The following is a 14,143-nucleotide window of genomic DNA, read 5'->3' as shown; positions in this document are numbered from 1 at the left end:
TTTCCTCTCTAATTGTTTGCTTATGAGTGAACCTGTGCAACCACAATCCAGGAACATGTAGACACCTGCTTCCTCTTTCTCTAAACCAGGTCATGTGTGGTTTAAAAAAAAAATCAAGAATAGCTCAGTGTTGATTGAAGAAGAGTTTCTGTCACCAAAAGATAACGAATTTCTTTTGTTTCTTTTTTCTCTCTCGCATTAATCACATCCTCTGTATTTAAAAGCACAAACAGAGTTTGTATTTATTTTACAAGTGTGTAATTTTATGTATTTATGTGGGTTTCATTATGTTAAGTGATAATCTGCACAGACTAATATCTTAATCATGCTAGATTTTATTTTGTGACACCACTGTCCATGTTTAAGATTACATAGAAGACAGACACGTTTCACATTTCAGGCAATATACCTAATGTACAGTATCATCTAGCCTACTTAAAGGGTAACTAAACCCCTGCTCAGAGCTTAACTCCACCCACTGGCAATTTTCAAAAAATGCTGGAAAAGTGGGCAGAGCCCGGCGGACACAGAGGGGACGAACCGAGGGCGGGGCTGAGCGGAGGGCGTGCACCTGAGACCCGCAGTGACGGATTGATTGACAGCTGTCAGACTCGCGAGTTGCAAAGATGGAGAATGACTGAAGTGACGCCAGCTTTGCAACAGAGCGGTCATTTCTCCTACCTTCACCTGAAGTGGAGGAGGGTGGATTGTCTGTAACAGACACAAACCCGGAGCCTTATCAATGCGAGCCGCTGCTCAAACTGCGTTAACTCCCGATGCCGACGATGCTAGTGAAGCAGCCGCGCAAGAGAACTGACCTAATCTATCTGCGTCCGCGGCAACCACTTGCGTGCCAGGGTTTGAAAGCGCGTCTCATGTATGAAAATTATCTGTACACATGACGGCGGCAATAATATCGCAAGAAAAGCCTGACGTGTACTGACAACTGCATTATTTAACCGTATTTTCTTCAATACGATGTTAAAGCAAGTGTCAAGTGAGTTTCATTCATAATGTTTACTTCATGTAATATGACAGTTCATACTGGAGTGAAGCCGTTCTCATCGTGTGATTGGGGGAAACATTTCTGAGGGCGTGGTGAGCTCGTGCTAGGGGCGCGGATAGAGAGCCGTTGGAGGTACCATCCTACGTCACGATGTACCACAACGTCCAATAGGAAAATTCAACTGCAGTAGCCACCGTTCAACCTTAAGAGGGCAGCACTTTGGCGGTTTTACACCATATTTTATAGAATTAAAACACTTTATACTCAAATGTCAAAACATTTACTCGAATCAATGAACAGCATTAATAAAGCCCCAGTATTACAGATCATTAACTAAAAAAAGTTGGTTTAGGGTTTAGTTACCCTTTAAATCATTAGCATTCATATACGTTAAGTTCATCATACATCTGAAAGCATTTCAGTGCTGTTTCGTTTGTTTGGTGACATTGGAGTGTTACATTTCTTCAGTCAGTGTAAATGAACAGTTGCGTTTTTAAACAAATAACTCACAATTACATTCTAAAAAAACAAACTAAGAATTAAAACGGGGACAATCCATAATAGCATGTGCTATCCTGTTGTGCTTGTGATAATTATTGTGAATGTGTATTAAACTAACCCTATAAAATCCAATGTTCTTTCTAAATAGATGTTTACAATTATACACTCGTCAAATTAAAGGTAAAATTTAAAGAAGTAGCCTACATCTGTTTTTCGGAAAGATGTTCTGGACCTCAGAAGCTGGACCTGTATACACTGCACGGGACGCGACGCTTGAACAAGTTCTTTGATTGGTCGACTGGCTGCCGACGTCACATTCCATTCGTAACCTTGAAAAACGCGACGCGCTAGTTTGCAGCTAGAGGGGGGTGTCATCATCACACACGCGCAGATCAGGTTTCACTGGACAGCGTCTCTCGCGCAGGCCCGCAGTAACGACAATGGCGACTGGAAAAATCACACACCTCTCCCTTTTCCTCTAAATATCACTGCTGAAAATGCGCTGCTCGAGGTGTGACGGTGGAAACATGCGTAATAATATCTTGTGAGTTGGCTAATTTTAGTCTTTGCGCGTCACGGCAGCTTTAATAATAACGGATTGAAGATGGCGGAGTTTTCTCCGGTGCTGCCTCCGTTTCGGGATGATGGAGGAGGCGGACGATACGGACAGCCGCTGTTCCCCAGATCCCTGTCCGGTTCGGAGTCGGACAGTGAATTATCGCAGAGCTTGGCCCGCACAAAGACGCGCTCCTACGGCAGCACCGCGAGCGTCACGGCGCCGTTAGGAGAAACATACATAGAGCACCGGGTAACGTTAACGGACGGGGACACACTGCAGGGTATAGCGCTCAAATATGGTGTTACGGTGAGTTTCACATCAAAAAAGTCACACACATTTACAAGAAACCATTTCCTAGTCATCTCCCTAACGTTACATACTCAACGTTGTTATGCGTCCTTTTGGAGCATCATATAGGCGCAACATGGAGTGTGTCCCAAAAACTAGTGAGCTGCCTATCTAACGTTAGACAATATTTATATATTTCAATATTTTGGGCCCATGCCGTTAAATGCATATTTAAAAACCTAGTGGGCTCTCTTACTTGGGTACGGTTGTTATTGTACATCATAATAGCTTTCATTCTTTTTTTTCCGCCATCGTAGACCGGACGGGGCACCTGAAAGTTTGGGCTCACCCAGCTAAAGAAAAGAAAAGAAAATTAATGTAAACGTTTATTTAAAAAAAAAAAAAAAGAAGATTTAATAATGAGATATATTTATTTTCATTATGGCAACTTAACGTTACTTTTGAATGTTCTCTGAACCTTCGAAAACAAGTAGTAACATTTAAACAACGTTAAACAAACGTTCCACGAACGTTTTTGTGCTGACGTTTTCATAAAAATGTTAAAGACCAGATAACTTTAGAACGGATATTCTCATAACATTACTTGAAAAGCATTTGTTCATAACTTCGAGAGAACCTTGCCAAAACGTTTCATTTTAGCTTGCATGCTGTTGCATAGACTGTCTCTCAAAACCTAGTAAGCTCCCTACTTAAAGGGAAAGCTCATTTTTGGGTGAAAATACTGTCATCATTTACTCACCCAATTCAATTGTTCCAAACCTGTATGAACACAAAAGATGATGTTGGTAACCAGTTACAGTAACCAGATAACAGTTTATGGGCCAGTATGGAAAATTTTCCAGTATGGAAAATAAATTCTATTGAAGTCAATGGGGCCCATCAACTGTTTGGTTACCCATATTCTTCAAAATGTCTTCTTTTGTGATCAGCAGAAGAAAGAAATTCATAATAGATTGGAACAACTTGAGGGTGAGTAAATGATGACAGAATTTTTGGGTGAACTATCCCTTTAAACAGTAGGCTATTTTTGGTTTTAAAAAAGCTATTATATGCCCACAGTATTTACAAGGCATCATAATTGTGAAGTTTGAGTATAATTAACAATGTCCATTCCTATCATACCTAAAATTACTGTGTGTTCAAAACTAAGTGAGCAGTCTTGGCAAAATTTTAGGGCATTTTTAGTCTTTTTTTTTTTATCAGTTCTTCTGCATGACAAAAATGTTCTATAATGTCCCAACATGCTCTGAATCAGAATCCAGACAGCATTTCTGAACTGTCTAGATTAGTTGAAAACCTATTAAGTTGTCTAAGCACATAGAACCTTATGTGATATGCAAAAACCATATGAAGCCCAGGTTAACTATACAATTATAAGTTTAAGTTATGATTGTGTATGATTGCCATGCAGACTTAATGAAGTTCAAGATAATTGTGAGAAACTGAACTAGATCACAAACCACAAGTCCAGCCATTACTGAGTGTGTGGGGAGAGATTTGGCGATCAAATAGATGTGTACACTGATTGAGTGAAAGTGGGAATCGCCTAAGGAAATCAAGCAAATCTCTAAGCAAATATTTACTCATGTATTCTAATTAATTATATAAGACGCATGCTGGTAATGTGGAGCAAGCAAACACTAAATGGATACGTTTATGTTCAGGACTGTGTCTTGAAAACAGAAGTTAATCTTTTCATATTCTTGATTTCCACAGATGGAGCAAATTAAACGAGTCAATAAACTATTCAGCAATGACTGTATATTCCTGCGAAACACTCTCAATATTCCTGTTAAGTCCGAAAAACGCTCCCTCTTTAACGGACTGTCTCTGGAGTCACCTGACAGCGAGGGAAACGCACTGCAGGAGTCGCCGTTTGTGAGTCAGGACGTGGACGTCCCATCCCCCCCACCAGAACCGGCCGCCCCGGAGCCCAACACCCGACCCGTGCAGGCGGAGGAGCTGTCTGCTAAAGACTACTTACACCGACTGGACTTACAGATCAAACAGTCCAAACAAGCCGCCCGCAAACTGAAAGAGGATGGTGGGAGGTAAATGAACCTTTGACCTGCATGAGCGTCTCTGCCTTAATAAACCTACTGACCTCTTAATTAATGAAGAACAGAAACTCTGTTCCAAACCCTAGGAAGTCGCCTTGCTGTCTGTTGCCTTCATAGGCATTGACCTTATAAGGCAGCATCCTAACTGAAAATGAACACTCTATGGCCCTGTTTACACCTGGTATTAAGATGCGTTGGTAACACTTTACAATAAGGTTGTATTAGTTAACATTAGTTAATGCATTAGTTAGCATGAACTAACCATGAACAACACTTCTGTTCAGCATTAGTTCATCTTTGTTAACGTTAGCTGATAAAAAATACAGCTGTTCATGTTAGTTCACAGTGCATTAAAGGTGCACTGTAGAATTTTTTTTTTCAGTAAAATATCCAAAAACCACTAGGCTAGTGTTATATATTTTGTTCAGTTGAGTACTTATAATATACCAAATGTTTTCAACTATTTGTAAATCGTGAGAAAATTGCTATTTTAACCAGGGAACCGGGACGTGTGAGGGAGTCGCCTGTCATTGGCGTCATATCTGCTTTACCCTCGGTTTCCGGTTTTATTTTGCAGAAACGCTTTACTCTTCCATCAGTGTGAACAAGTGTCATAGCAGCCGCTGAGCGAACGCACAGAGTAATGTCATAACATCATTTTCAACAAACTCAGATGTGTCTAAAATGATAAACAGAGCTGCGTTATCTCATACTCATGACCAGAAAAGCGGAAATGGCGACGTGGGCATAATAAAAGTCCCGCCGACGACTATGCCATAATAAAAGTCCCGCTGCTCGTAAGGCGTGTTCCGCTCTTCTTATTAACAATCACTCCTGCGGCCTTGCTCAGGTCCACAACACTCGGTCCTGCTCTGCTTCATACTACAGTAACGTTAATAATCTCATTCATGGACATGATTTCTGCCCGAGTCCTATCCCGAATCTTTTCCACCGCTGCGAGGTGAAGACGACATCTCCCATGGATCCGTGCTCAAACGTGGCGTCATCAAACTACACCTTTGTTTTGAATAGGCAACCTCTAGTGGACTGAAAAGTTCCATAGTGCAGCTTTAACTAATGTTAACAAGATTTGAATAATGCATTAGTAAATGTTGAAATTAACATTAACAAAGATAAATAAATGCTTTAAAAGTGCAGTTCATTATTAGTTCATGTTAACTACTGTTGTTAACTAATGAACCTTATTATAAAGTGTTACCGATGCGTTTTGGTCGATCCGATCACAAGTAGACGAGGGAGACAAATTCTCGTTTACACCTGGTGTTTTAATCCGTCTCTTTTGTCCATTTTCAACCACTTGATTTCTTCGAGGAGAGGGTCAATGGGTGGTTAAATGTATTGGCATCTTCAGATCTAATGGAATAAACTCACGCAATTTACATATGAATGTGAATGGAGACGACGGGAAAACATAGCAGCAGCTTTTGTTTCTGCTCTGACAGCCGCAAGACCGAAAACTGTGAGAGTGTGTTAGAAATCAGGAATGGTGAGAGAACATGGTGCTTGGTACATCTTTTTCATCATCAAACCAAATTTAGGTCTTCAGCCGACAAAGTTTAAATCCCATCTGGCTAGCGCGCTTCCCATAGTGTTTACCAGTTAGGTCAGTTGGCGGAGAGTTAAGGGGCGTCCATCTTTTTTTTACCGTCTATGGTTCGCACACATTCAACCTCATGAGCGTTTACACTACGAAAGCAATCCGGTCAAATGCGTTTTCAACTACCTCTGGAAGTGGTAGAAAGTGGATAAGCTCAAAATGCTTTAGACCTCATGTACACCTTTATTTAGCATCGTCCGCTTGGGATCCGATTGACCAAAATGCATCTTAATACCAGGTATAAACAGGGCCTATGTGCCGTTATGTCCGTAAAATAAATTTTATTACTGGTTGGTCTTTGTAAATATGCACTAGAGAGACATGGACACACTGGACACTGTTCTTCTTGTGAAAGCTAGATAGACCGCAACTGAATGTAACACAACACAAGGGTCCTGAGACGACTCTGAATATAATTGGAAACAATTATAATAAGAAGAAATGCTTCTGGAGTGAGCTAATCCTTTAATTAATAATGTAAAGTATTGAATGAATTATATTTGCAGTCAACATTGCTCTTAACTTTGTCCGGCGGCATTTTTTTTTTTTTTTATACCTTGTTGCAACACATTGTGTGATTTTAACTTTTCTGTAAAGGTTAAATGCAGAAATTGGCCAAAACAAGGTATCTTAGAAGCATAATTTCATTTTTTTCCTTCTTTTTTTAATTTTACTGATCATCAGAGCACCTTTTTGGTCAGCAGCAGTAGGCTGCTCACTGGAGCAGAGGACGGCTGAGAATATTTGCTGACCACTTGCAAGAAATCTGTCCATCAATCTGACACGGTGCAGTTTTTATTTTAGCTGAATCAGTCAGCCAGACTTGTGTCTGCATCTTTTAGTGGATAAGGCAGCAGTTGTTGCTTTCCCTACGTTTTAAGGCAATGAAAATTGTTTGTCATATATTCTTACACAAACATTCACCTGGCATGTTTCTCAGGGTAGAACCGGTCAAGTCAGTCCTGAAAAGGACATATCACTGACTGCATGTCTACATGCGTGAGCTTGTTCACATGTTTATTCACTCAAGAAGTTCTGCAGTTTGGCAAGTCTCTGCTGATAGCAGTAAATTGCAGGTTGTAACCTGTTCAGAGCGTTAAACTCTGCGTGAAGCTCAAACAACCGGAAGGCTCAAAATGGTGAACTTCATGCAAAAATAATTCTCATCATTTACTCACCCTCATGTCGTTGCAAATCTGTATGACGATATACACCGATCAGGCATAACATTATGATCCTAATATTCCTAATAAGTGTTGGTCCCCTTTTTGCTGCCAAAACAGCCCTGACCCGTCAAGACATGGACTCCACTAGAGACGCATTCATCAGACCAGGCCACCTTCTACCATTGTCCAGTTCTGATGCTCATGTGCCCACTGTTGGGACTTTCAGCGGTGGACAGGGGTCAGCATGGTCACCCTGACTGGTCTGCGGCTATGCAGCCCCATACGCAACAAACCGATGCACTGTGTATTCTGACACCTTTCTATCAGAACCAGCATTAACTTCTTGAGCAATTTGAGCTACAGTAGCTCGTCTGTTTGATCAGACCAGATAGGCCAGCCTTCGCTCCCCACGTGCATCAATCAGCCTTGGCCGCCCATGACCCTGTCACCGGTTCACCACTGTTCCTTCCTTGGACCACTTTTGATAGATACTGAGTCTGACCACTTTAGACCGGGAACACCCCACAAGAGTTGCTGTTTTGGAGATGCTCTGACCCAGTCGTCTAGCCATCACAGTTTGTTCCTTGTCAAACTCACTCCTCAATCCTTACGCCCATTTTTCCTGCTTCTAATGCATCAACTTTGAGGACAAAATGTTCACTTGCTGCCTAATATATCCCACTAACAGGTGCCGTGATGAAGAGATAATCAGTGTTATTCACTTCACCTGTCGGTAGAGTCATAATGTTATGCCTGATCGGTGTACTTCTTTAGAACAGAAAAGATGTTTTGATATGACCTTACAGCTTGATGACTAAAACGTGTCAAGGTCCAAAAATGATACAAAAGCACCATGCAAGTCATCCATACGAGTCATGAGCTGTGTTCCAAGTCTTTTGAACCCATGCAATAGCTTTTCAAGAGGACTGGGATTTCAGTATTCAAACAAATGGACATTTGAATCCTCTTGATGTTCCTTGTGCAGTTTGAACTTTCAGGGCTGCGTTTCCGAAAAGCATCGCAAGCCTAAGTTGATTGTAGAGACCATTGGTGGTAATTTTTCTACGATAAACTTAAGGTTACGATGTTTTTGGGAAACGCAGCCCTGGGCAGTTGACTTAGTGTTCAGTGCTTCTAAGTCTGCCATAAGTCACACAGGTAGCAATTGTGCTTGCCATCATTGATGTCAAAAGACACGAGGGGTGGCAAATGATGACAGAATTTTGTATATTGGGAGAACTATTCCTGTAATTGATTTCCTGTTTAATATATTCTCTCAAATGTTTGATAACTGATGTGTAAAAATGTTGAATTGAAAAGCGATTTATGAAGATGTTCCCTCTGCCGTTGTAAGATATACGAGTACAATGGCATTTTTGCATTTAGCAGCAGACGCTTTTATCCAAAGTGTACACAATGCCTGGTTTACGTTTACAATGGCTGAAAACTGCTCAATTAATCATGAAGCTCTGGAAAGGAAGCAACAAACCCTCAGTACACATTCGCTCAACCATGTCCTCTACATGCAACGATCAAACAGACGTGACATTTTGATCAGATCAATGCTGCGACTGAGTCATGGAAATGATCAATGGGTAGCCCAGCGCTGATCTTCAGTCGTTTTCTGTCATCTAAAACCTCCGACCTGGAAATATTTATTGACTGGCAAACATGCTGGTTTCAATTAAAACGAATTTCCTGTGTTTAAACAGTCTGTCTGGGGAATACAGGAAGTCAAACAGGGCCAGATCAGAGTCTGATGCAGTTGTTTCCACAGACGTCTCATTGAACTTCTGGAGGAAGAAATGACTGAATCTGGGTGCCTTAAAGGGATAGTACACCCAATATAAAAATTCTGCCATCATTTACTCACCCTCATGTTGTTCCAAACCTTATGACTAGTGGAACAAAGAATATATTTAGAAGAATGTTGGTAACTAAACAATCTCGGTTCCCATCAATTTCAAATGTATAGACAAAAATAGATAATGAAAGTTATCCATATGATTGAAGTTGGGTGTCCATACAATCGGTGTTGGGTAAGTTACTCTAAAAAGTAACTAATTACTAACTACTAATTACATCTTCAACAGTGTAATTAGATTACTTTACTCATTAGTTTCTCTTAAGAGTATTGCATTACTTATTACAAATTAATATTACAATTAAAATTACAATTTAAGCCGTTGAGCAATATAAGGATAGACATGAAACTGCTCTTTTAATTCTTTCAGATAAATATCAAATTTGATCAATTATTCTTGAACTGACCAAAGGATTTAAAGGGAGAATGTTACATTAAAAACATACATTTTAACATTAGACATTCAAACTTAGATTTTAAAAAGTAATTACAGTAAATTATACAGTGGGGAGAACAAGTATTTAATACACTACCGATTTTACAGGTTTTCCTACTTACAAAGCATGTAGAAGTCTGTAATTTTTATCATAGGTACACTTCTGTGACAGACAGAATCTAAAACAAAAATCCAGAAAATCACATTGTATGATTTTTAAATAATTAATTTGCATTTTATTGCATGACATAAGTATTTGATCACCTACCAACCAGTAGAAATTCCGGCTCTCACAGACCTGTTAGTTTTTCTTTAAGAAGCCCTCCTGTTCTCCACTCATTACCTGTATTAACTGCACCTGTTTGAACTCGTTACCTGTATAAAAGACACCTGTCCACACACTCAACCAAACAGACTACAACCTCTCCACAATGGCCAAGACCAGAGAGCTGTGTAAGTACATCAGGGATAGAATTGTCGACCTGCACAAGGCTGGGATGGGCTACAGGACAATAGGCAAGCAGCTTGGTGAGAAGGCAACAACTGGTGGCGCAATTATTAGAAAATGGAAGAAGTTCAAGATGACGGTCAATCTCCCTCGGTCTGGGGCACCGTGCAAGATCTCACCTCGTGGGGCATCAATGATCATGAGGAAGGTGAGGGATCAGCCCAGAACTACATGGCAGGACCTGGTCAATGACCTGAAGAGAGCTGGGACCACAGTCTCAAAGAAACCCATTAGTAACACTACGCTGTCATGGATTAAAATCCTGCAGCGCACGCAAGGTCCCCCTGCTCAAGCCAGCGCATGTCCAGGCCCGTCTGAAGTTTGCCAATGACCATCTGGATGATCCAGAGGAGGAATGGGAGAAGGTCATGTGGTCTGATGAGACAAAAATAGAGCTTTTTGCTCTAAACTCCACTCCCCGTGTTTGGAGGAAGAAGAAGGATGAGTACAACCCCAAGAACACCATCCCAACTGTGAAGCATGGAGGTGGACACATCATTCTTTGGGGATGCTTTTCTGCAAAGGGGACAGGATGACTGCACCGCATTGAGGGGAGGATGGATCGGGCCATGTATCGCGAGATCTTGGCCAACAACCTCCTTCCCTCAGTAAGAGCATTGAAGATGGGTCGTAGCTGGGTCTTCCAGTATGACAACGACCTGAAACACAAAGCCAGGGCAACTAAGGAGTGGCTCCGTAAGAAGCATCTCAAGGTCCTAGCCAGTCTCCAGACCTGAACCCAATAGAGGGAGTTGAAAGTCCGTATTGCCCAGCGACAGCCCCGAAACCTGAAGGATTTGGAGAAGGTCTGTATGGAGGAGTGGGCCAAAATCCCTGCTGCAGTGTGTGCAAACCTGGTCAAGAACTACAGGAAACGCAAGATCTCTGTAATTGTGATTTTCTGAATTTTTGTTTTAGATTCCGTCACTCACAGTTGAAGATTACCTATGATAAAAATTACAGACTTCTAAAAGCTTTAAAAGTGGGCAAACCTGCAAAATCGGCAGTGTATCAAATACTTGTTCTCCCCACTGTGTGTGTATATGTATATGTATATGTATATGTATATGTATATATATATATATATATATATATATATATATATATATATATATATATATATATATTAGCACTACAATATATTTGATATTCTTCTAATAGTGTTGCAGCTGTTTCTTTTGTTAAATATTGTTTATCTGTGTTTATTTTCAGAGAGGAAGACGACCCAACCAACTCAACATCATCATATCAGGAGATCTGAAAAGATTCTTCTTCATCTGTTTACCTGCAGCGCTGACAATGACCCATCATCTTCATCTTTCCATCCCCCTTTTGCCTACTTTTTTTACTCTACCGTTACCCAAACTGCAACACAGGACCACAAGTCCATCATTGCCTTCTCCAGCAGTATTATAGTGATTTTATTTCTGATTTTTATCATCATTGTTCCATCTTGCATAACAGTAAAGATGCTACAGCCGAATTTAGGACTTTAGGAAGAGCAATAGCCATCCACATGTAGATCACAAAATTATGATAACCACAGTCTATGCTCAATATGAAACACTGTATCTGCAGTCTATCCCGTATAACGTATCACAGATAACAGTATCCGGACTCTGTGTGTGTGTGTGGCTGCCTGCTGATTTTAATTTATTGTTTTGTTTGCCTATAAAAGCTTTATGTGTGGGGTTGAAAGGGATAAATAATGCTGTTTTGGTGTGAATGTTGTGTTTTTGTGTGTTGAGGTTTAATAAAAATTTTACTGTGCTGTTTGATTTGGGTTATGCAGAATAAATGCTTCTGTAAACTGATCATAAGAGCTTTCTGTTTCTTACTTAGATTATAGATCTGCAACAAAGTGTTGGGTTATTATAGGATGGATCTCACCCTTCAGCACCGCCACAAAGTCTCTGCAGGGTTCCTACACAGTTTGGAAAAGTTTTGTTAAGTAATTTAGGCCTGGATAAGTATGGAAAACTATTTTTGTTTCCAGACTTTTGCCCCTATTCAGTTTTCAAAAATATAAAATCAAGAATTTGTAATAAAGCAATAAGGCTCAAGAAGCCGTGGTTTACAGTAATTTTCTAACAGCTAAGGTGCGTTGTTGTGCCTAAAACCCCATTAGCTGTTATAAATTCACTGTAAACCACGGCTTCATGGGCCTTATTGCTTTTATAAAACGGTACCACACAATACAAATATTAAAGCCAAAATATATCAATGCAACTTGTAAAATCACTTAAAGGTTCAGGCTTAAAGTTCACCCCAAAATGAAACTCCATCTTTGGAACTTTAGGATATTTTTGATGAAATCTGAGAGCTCTCTGACCCTTCCATAGGCAGCAATTTAATTAACACTTTCCCAGAAAGGTTGTTAAAATAGTCCATGTGACTCCAGTGGTTCAACCTTCATTTTATGAAGCGACAAGGATACATTTTGTGCGCAAAAAACAAACAAAAATAACTACTTTATTCAACAATTTCTTCTAGTCTGTGCCAGTCTTCTATGCAACTGTTCACGTGAGCACCTCGACACATGCGTGTGATGCTGACGCAGGAGCTGGCCAATGGTGAGCCAGTGTTCTGACATAGAACTAGGAAGCCTGGCACTGTATTTACAATGTAAACTGCGTAGGAGACTGGTATAGACGAGAAGAAATTGTAGACTAACATTATTTTTGTTTGTTTTTTGCGCACAAAAAGTATTTTCGTCACATCATAAAATTCAGGTTAAACCACTGGAGTCACATGGACTTTTATCTATGTCTTTACTATACCTTTCTAGACCTTGAAAGTGGTAATTCAATTGCTGTCTATGGAGGGGGATTTCATAAAAAATATCTTAATTTGTGTTTAGAAGATGAACTTAAGATTTTATGGGTTTGGACATGATGGTGCATAATTAATGACAGAATTTTCATTTTTGGGTGAACTCACCCTTTAAAGCCTTTCTTCCGCTGGAAAAAATAGTCCCTGACCGTGAACAGCAACAGAAGTTACATTATTACGCCATTATATGGCGGCAAATACTGTCTTTATGAGTGAGTCACTCAGTGGCAAAGACTTTTATATTGAAAGGACTGTGAACACAGGAACAAGACACAATTAATAACAAATGCTTTGACTAGCGCTGCCAGTGTCAGGACACGGGACAAGATATCGCAGCGGACATTCAAACAGATTTTTTTATTATGAACATAGGACTGACACGAAGGCAAATGCTAAATCTGAATGCAGATAATACACTCGATAACTCATTCTCTCTCTCACAATAATACAGTAAGCTTCAATGAACAATATCAATGAGAACAAACACATGTTCACGTTGCTAAGAGTGGTTGCTAAGGGTGTTGTGCAGTGATAAACATAACTGTTGGGTGAAATAGTCATAGTGTTTTATCGTGAATAAAGCACAGCTATTGACCAATCAGAATCAAGGACTGGAACTAACAGTTTTATAAAAATAAAATAATGTATCATACAAGCAGTGTTTTCATGGCAAAAGGTTAGTGATCCTTTAGTGATTGTCAAACACAATTGAATACATTCAAGGTGCACATTTTCAGTACACAAAGCTCTTTGTCTTTTACCATAAAAGTATTATTATTATTTATTTTTTACAAAAGTCTCTTTTGAATTCAACATCAAACCACGATTACAGTATCAACCCGATGGTGAATATATGCAGGTTATGAAGCGTTTTAGATTTCATCTCATTATGTAAGTGCATGTTATCACTTCGAGACAATCAGTGAAAAAATTATATATTATTATTTTGTATATTTCCAGATGACTGTACTTTGAAAATGAATGCTGTATGGTGTGATTTCGTAAAATATTGTGACCATAAATGCTGGCCATTTATGTTAAAAAATTGTCTGAAAAAAAGAACTACAGAGTTTTGGAGATTTGAGTCTGGAAAAGTATGTAATTTTGAAATGGAAAATGTGTAGGAACTGTCTCTACAAACACCCCAGGCAGTCGAGATGTTAACAGTCCCATGAGACATAAATTCTTGGCAGTTTTTCTACTGAACTAAAAGTTAGTTGCAACATTTGTCTATAAACAGGCCTATTCTTTTTGGACAGAAAATACACTCTAAAAAATGCTGGG

General features: G+C 39.7%; 1 protein-coding gene across 1 annotated transcript; it reads left to right on the top strand.

Moving 5' to 3' along the window:
* Window positions 1–1,886: 1,886 nt before the first annotated feature.
* lysmd2 (LysM, putative peptidoglycan-binding, domain containing 2) lies at window positions 1,887–11,841 on the top strand. Its single transcript, XM_079825266.1, has 3 exons — window positions 1,887–2,372; window positions 4,092–4,426; window positions 11,240–11,841. Exons 1-3 carry the CDS (start codon window positions 2,112–2,114, stop codon window positions 11,286–11,288), a joined length of 645 nt encoding a protein of 214 aa, XP_079681392.1. The 5' UTR covers window positions 1,887–2,111; the 3' UTR covers window positions 11,289–11,841.
* Window positions 11,842–14,143: the final 2,302 nt, after the last annotated feature.

The sequence above is a fragment of the Gobio gobio genome (genome assembly GCF_949357685.1).
Source record: "Gobio gobio genome assembly, chromosome: 9".
NCBI classification, from domain to species: domain Eukaryota; kingdom Metazoa; phylum Chordata; class Actinopteri; order Cypriniformes; family Gobionidae; genus Gobio; species Gobio gobio.
Note: the sequence above shows the minus strand (reverse complement) of the source record. Positions and strands in the feature narration are given on the sequence as shown.

Bases quoted from the DNA above. Each gene is read 5' to 3' on its own strand.
- lysmd2 (XM_079825266.1), top strand. From the start codon at position 2,112: ATGGCGGAGTTTTCTCCGGTGCTGCCTCCGTTTCGGGATGATGGAGGA. The intron at 2,373-4,091 runs GTGAGTTTCACA...TGATTTCCACAG, and splicing joins CGCTCAAATATGGTGTTACG to ATGGAGCAAATTAAACGAGT. The intron at 4,427-11,239 runs GTAAATGAACCT...GTTTATTTTCAG, and splicing joins CTGAAAGAGGATGGTGGGAG to AGAGGAAGACGACCCAACCA.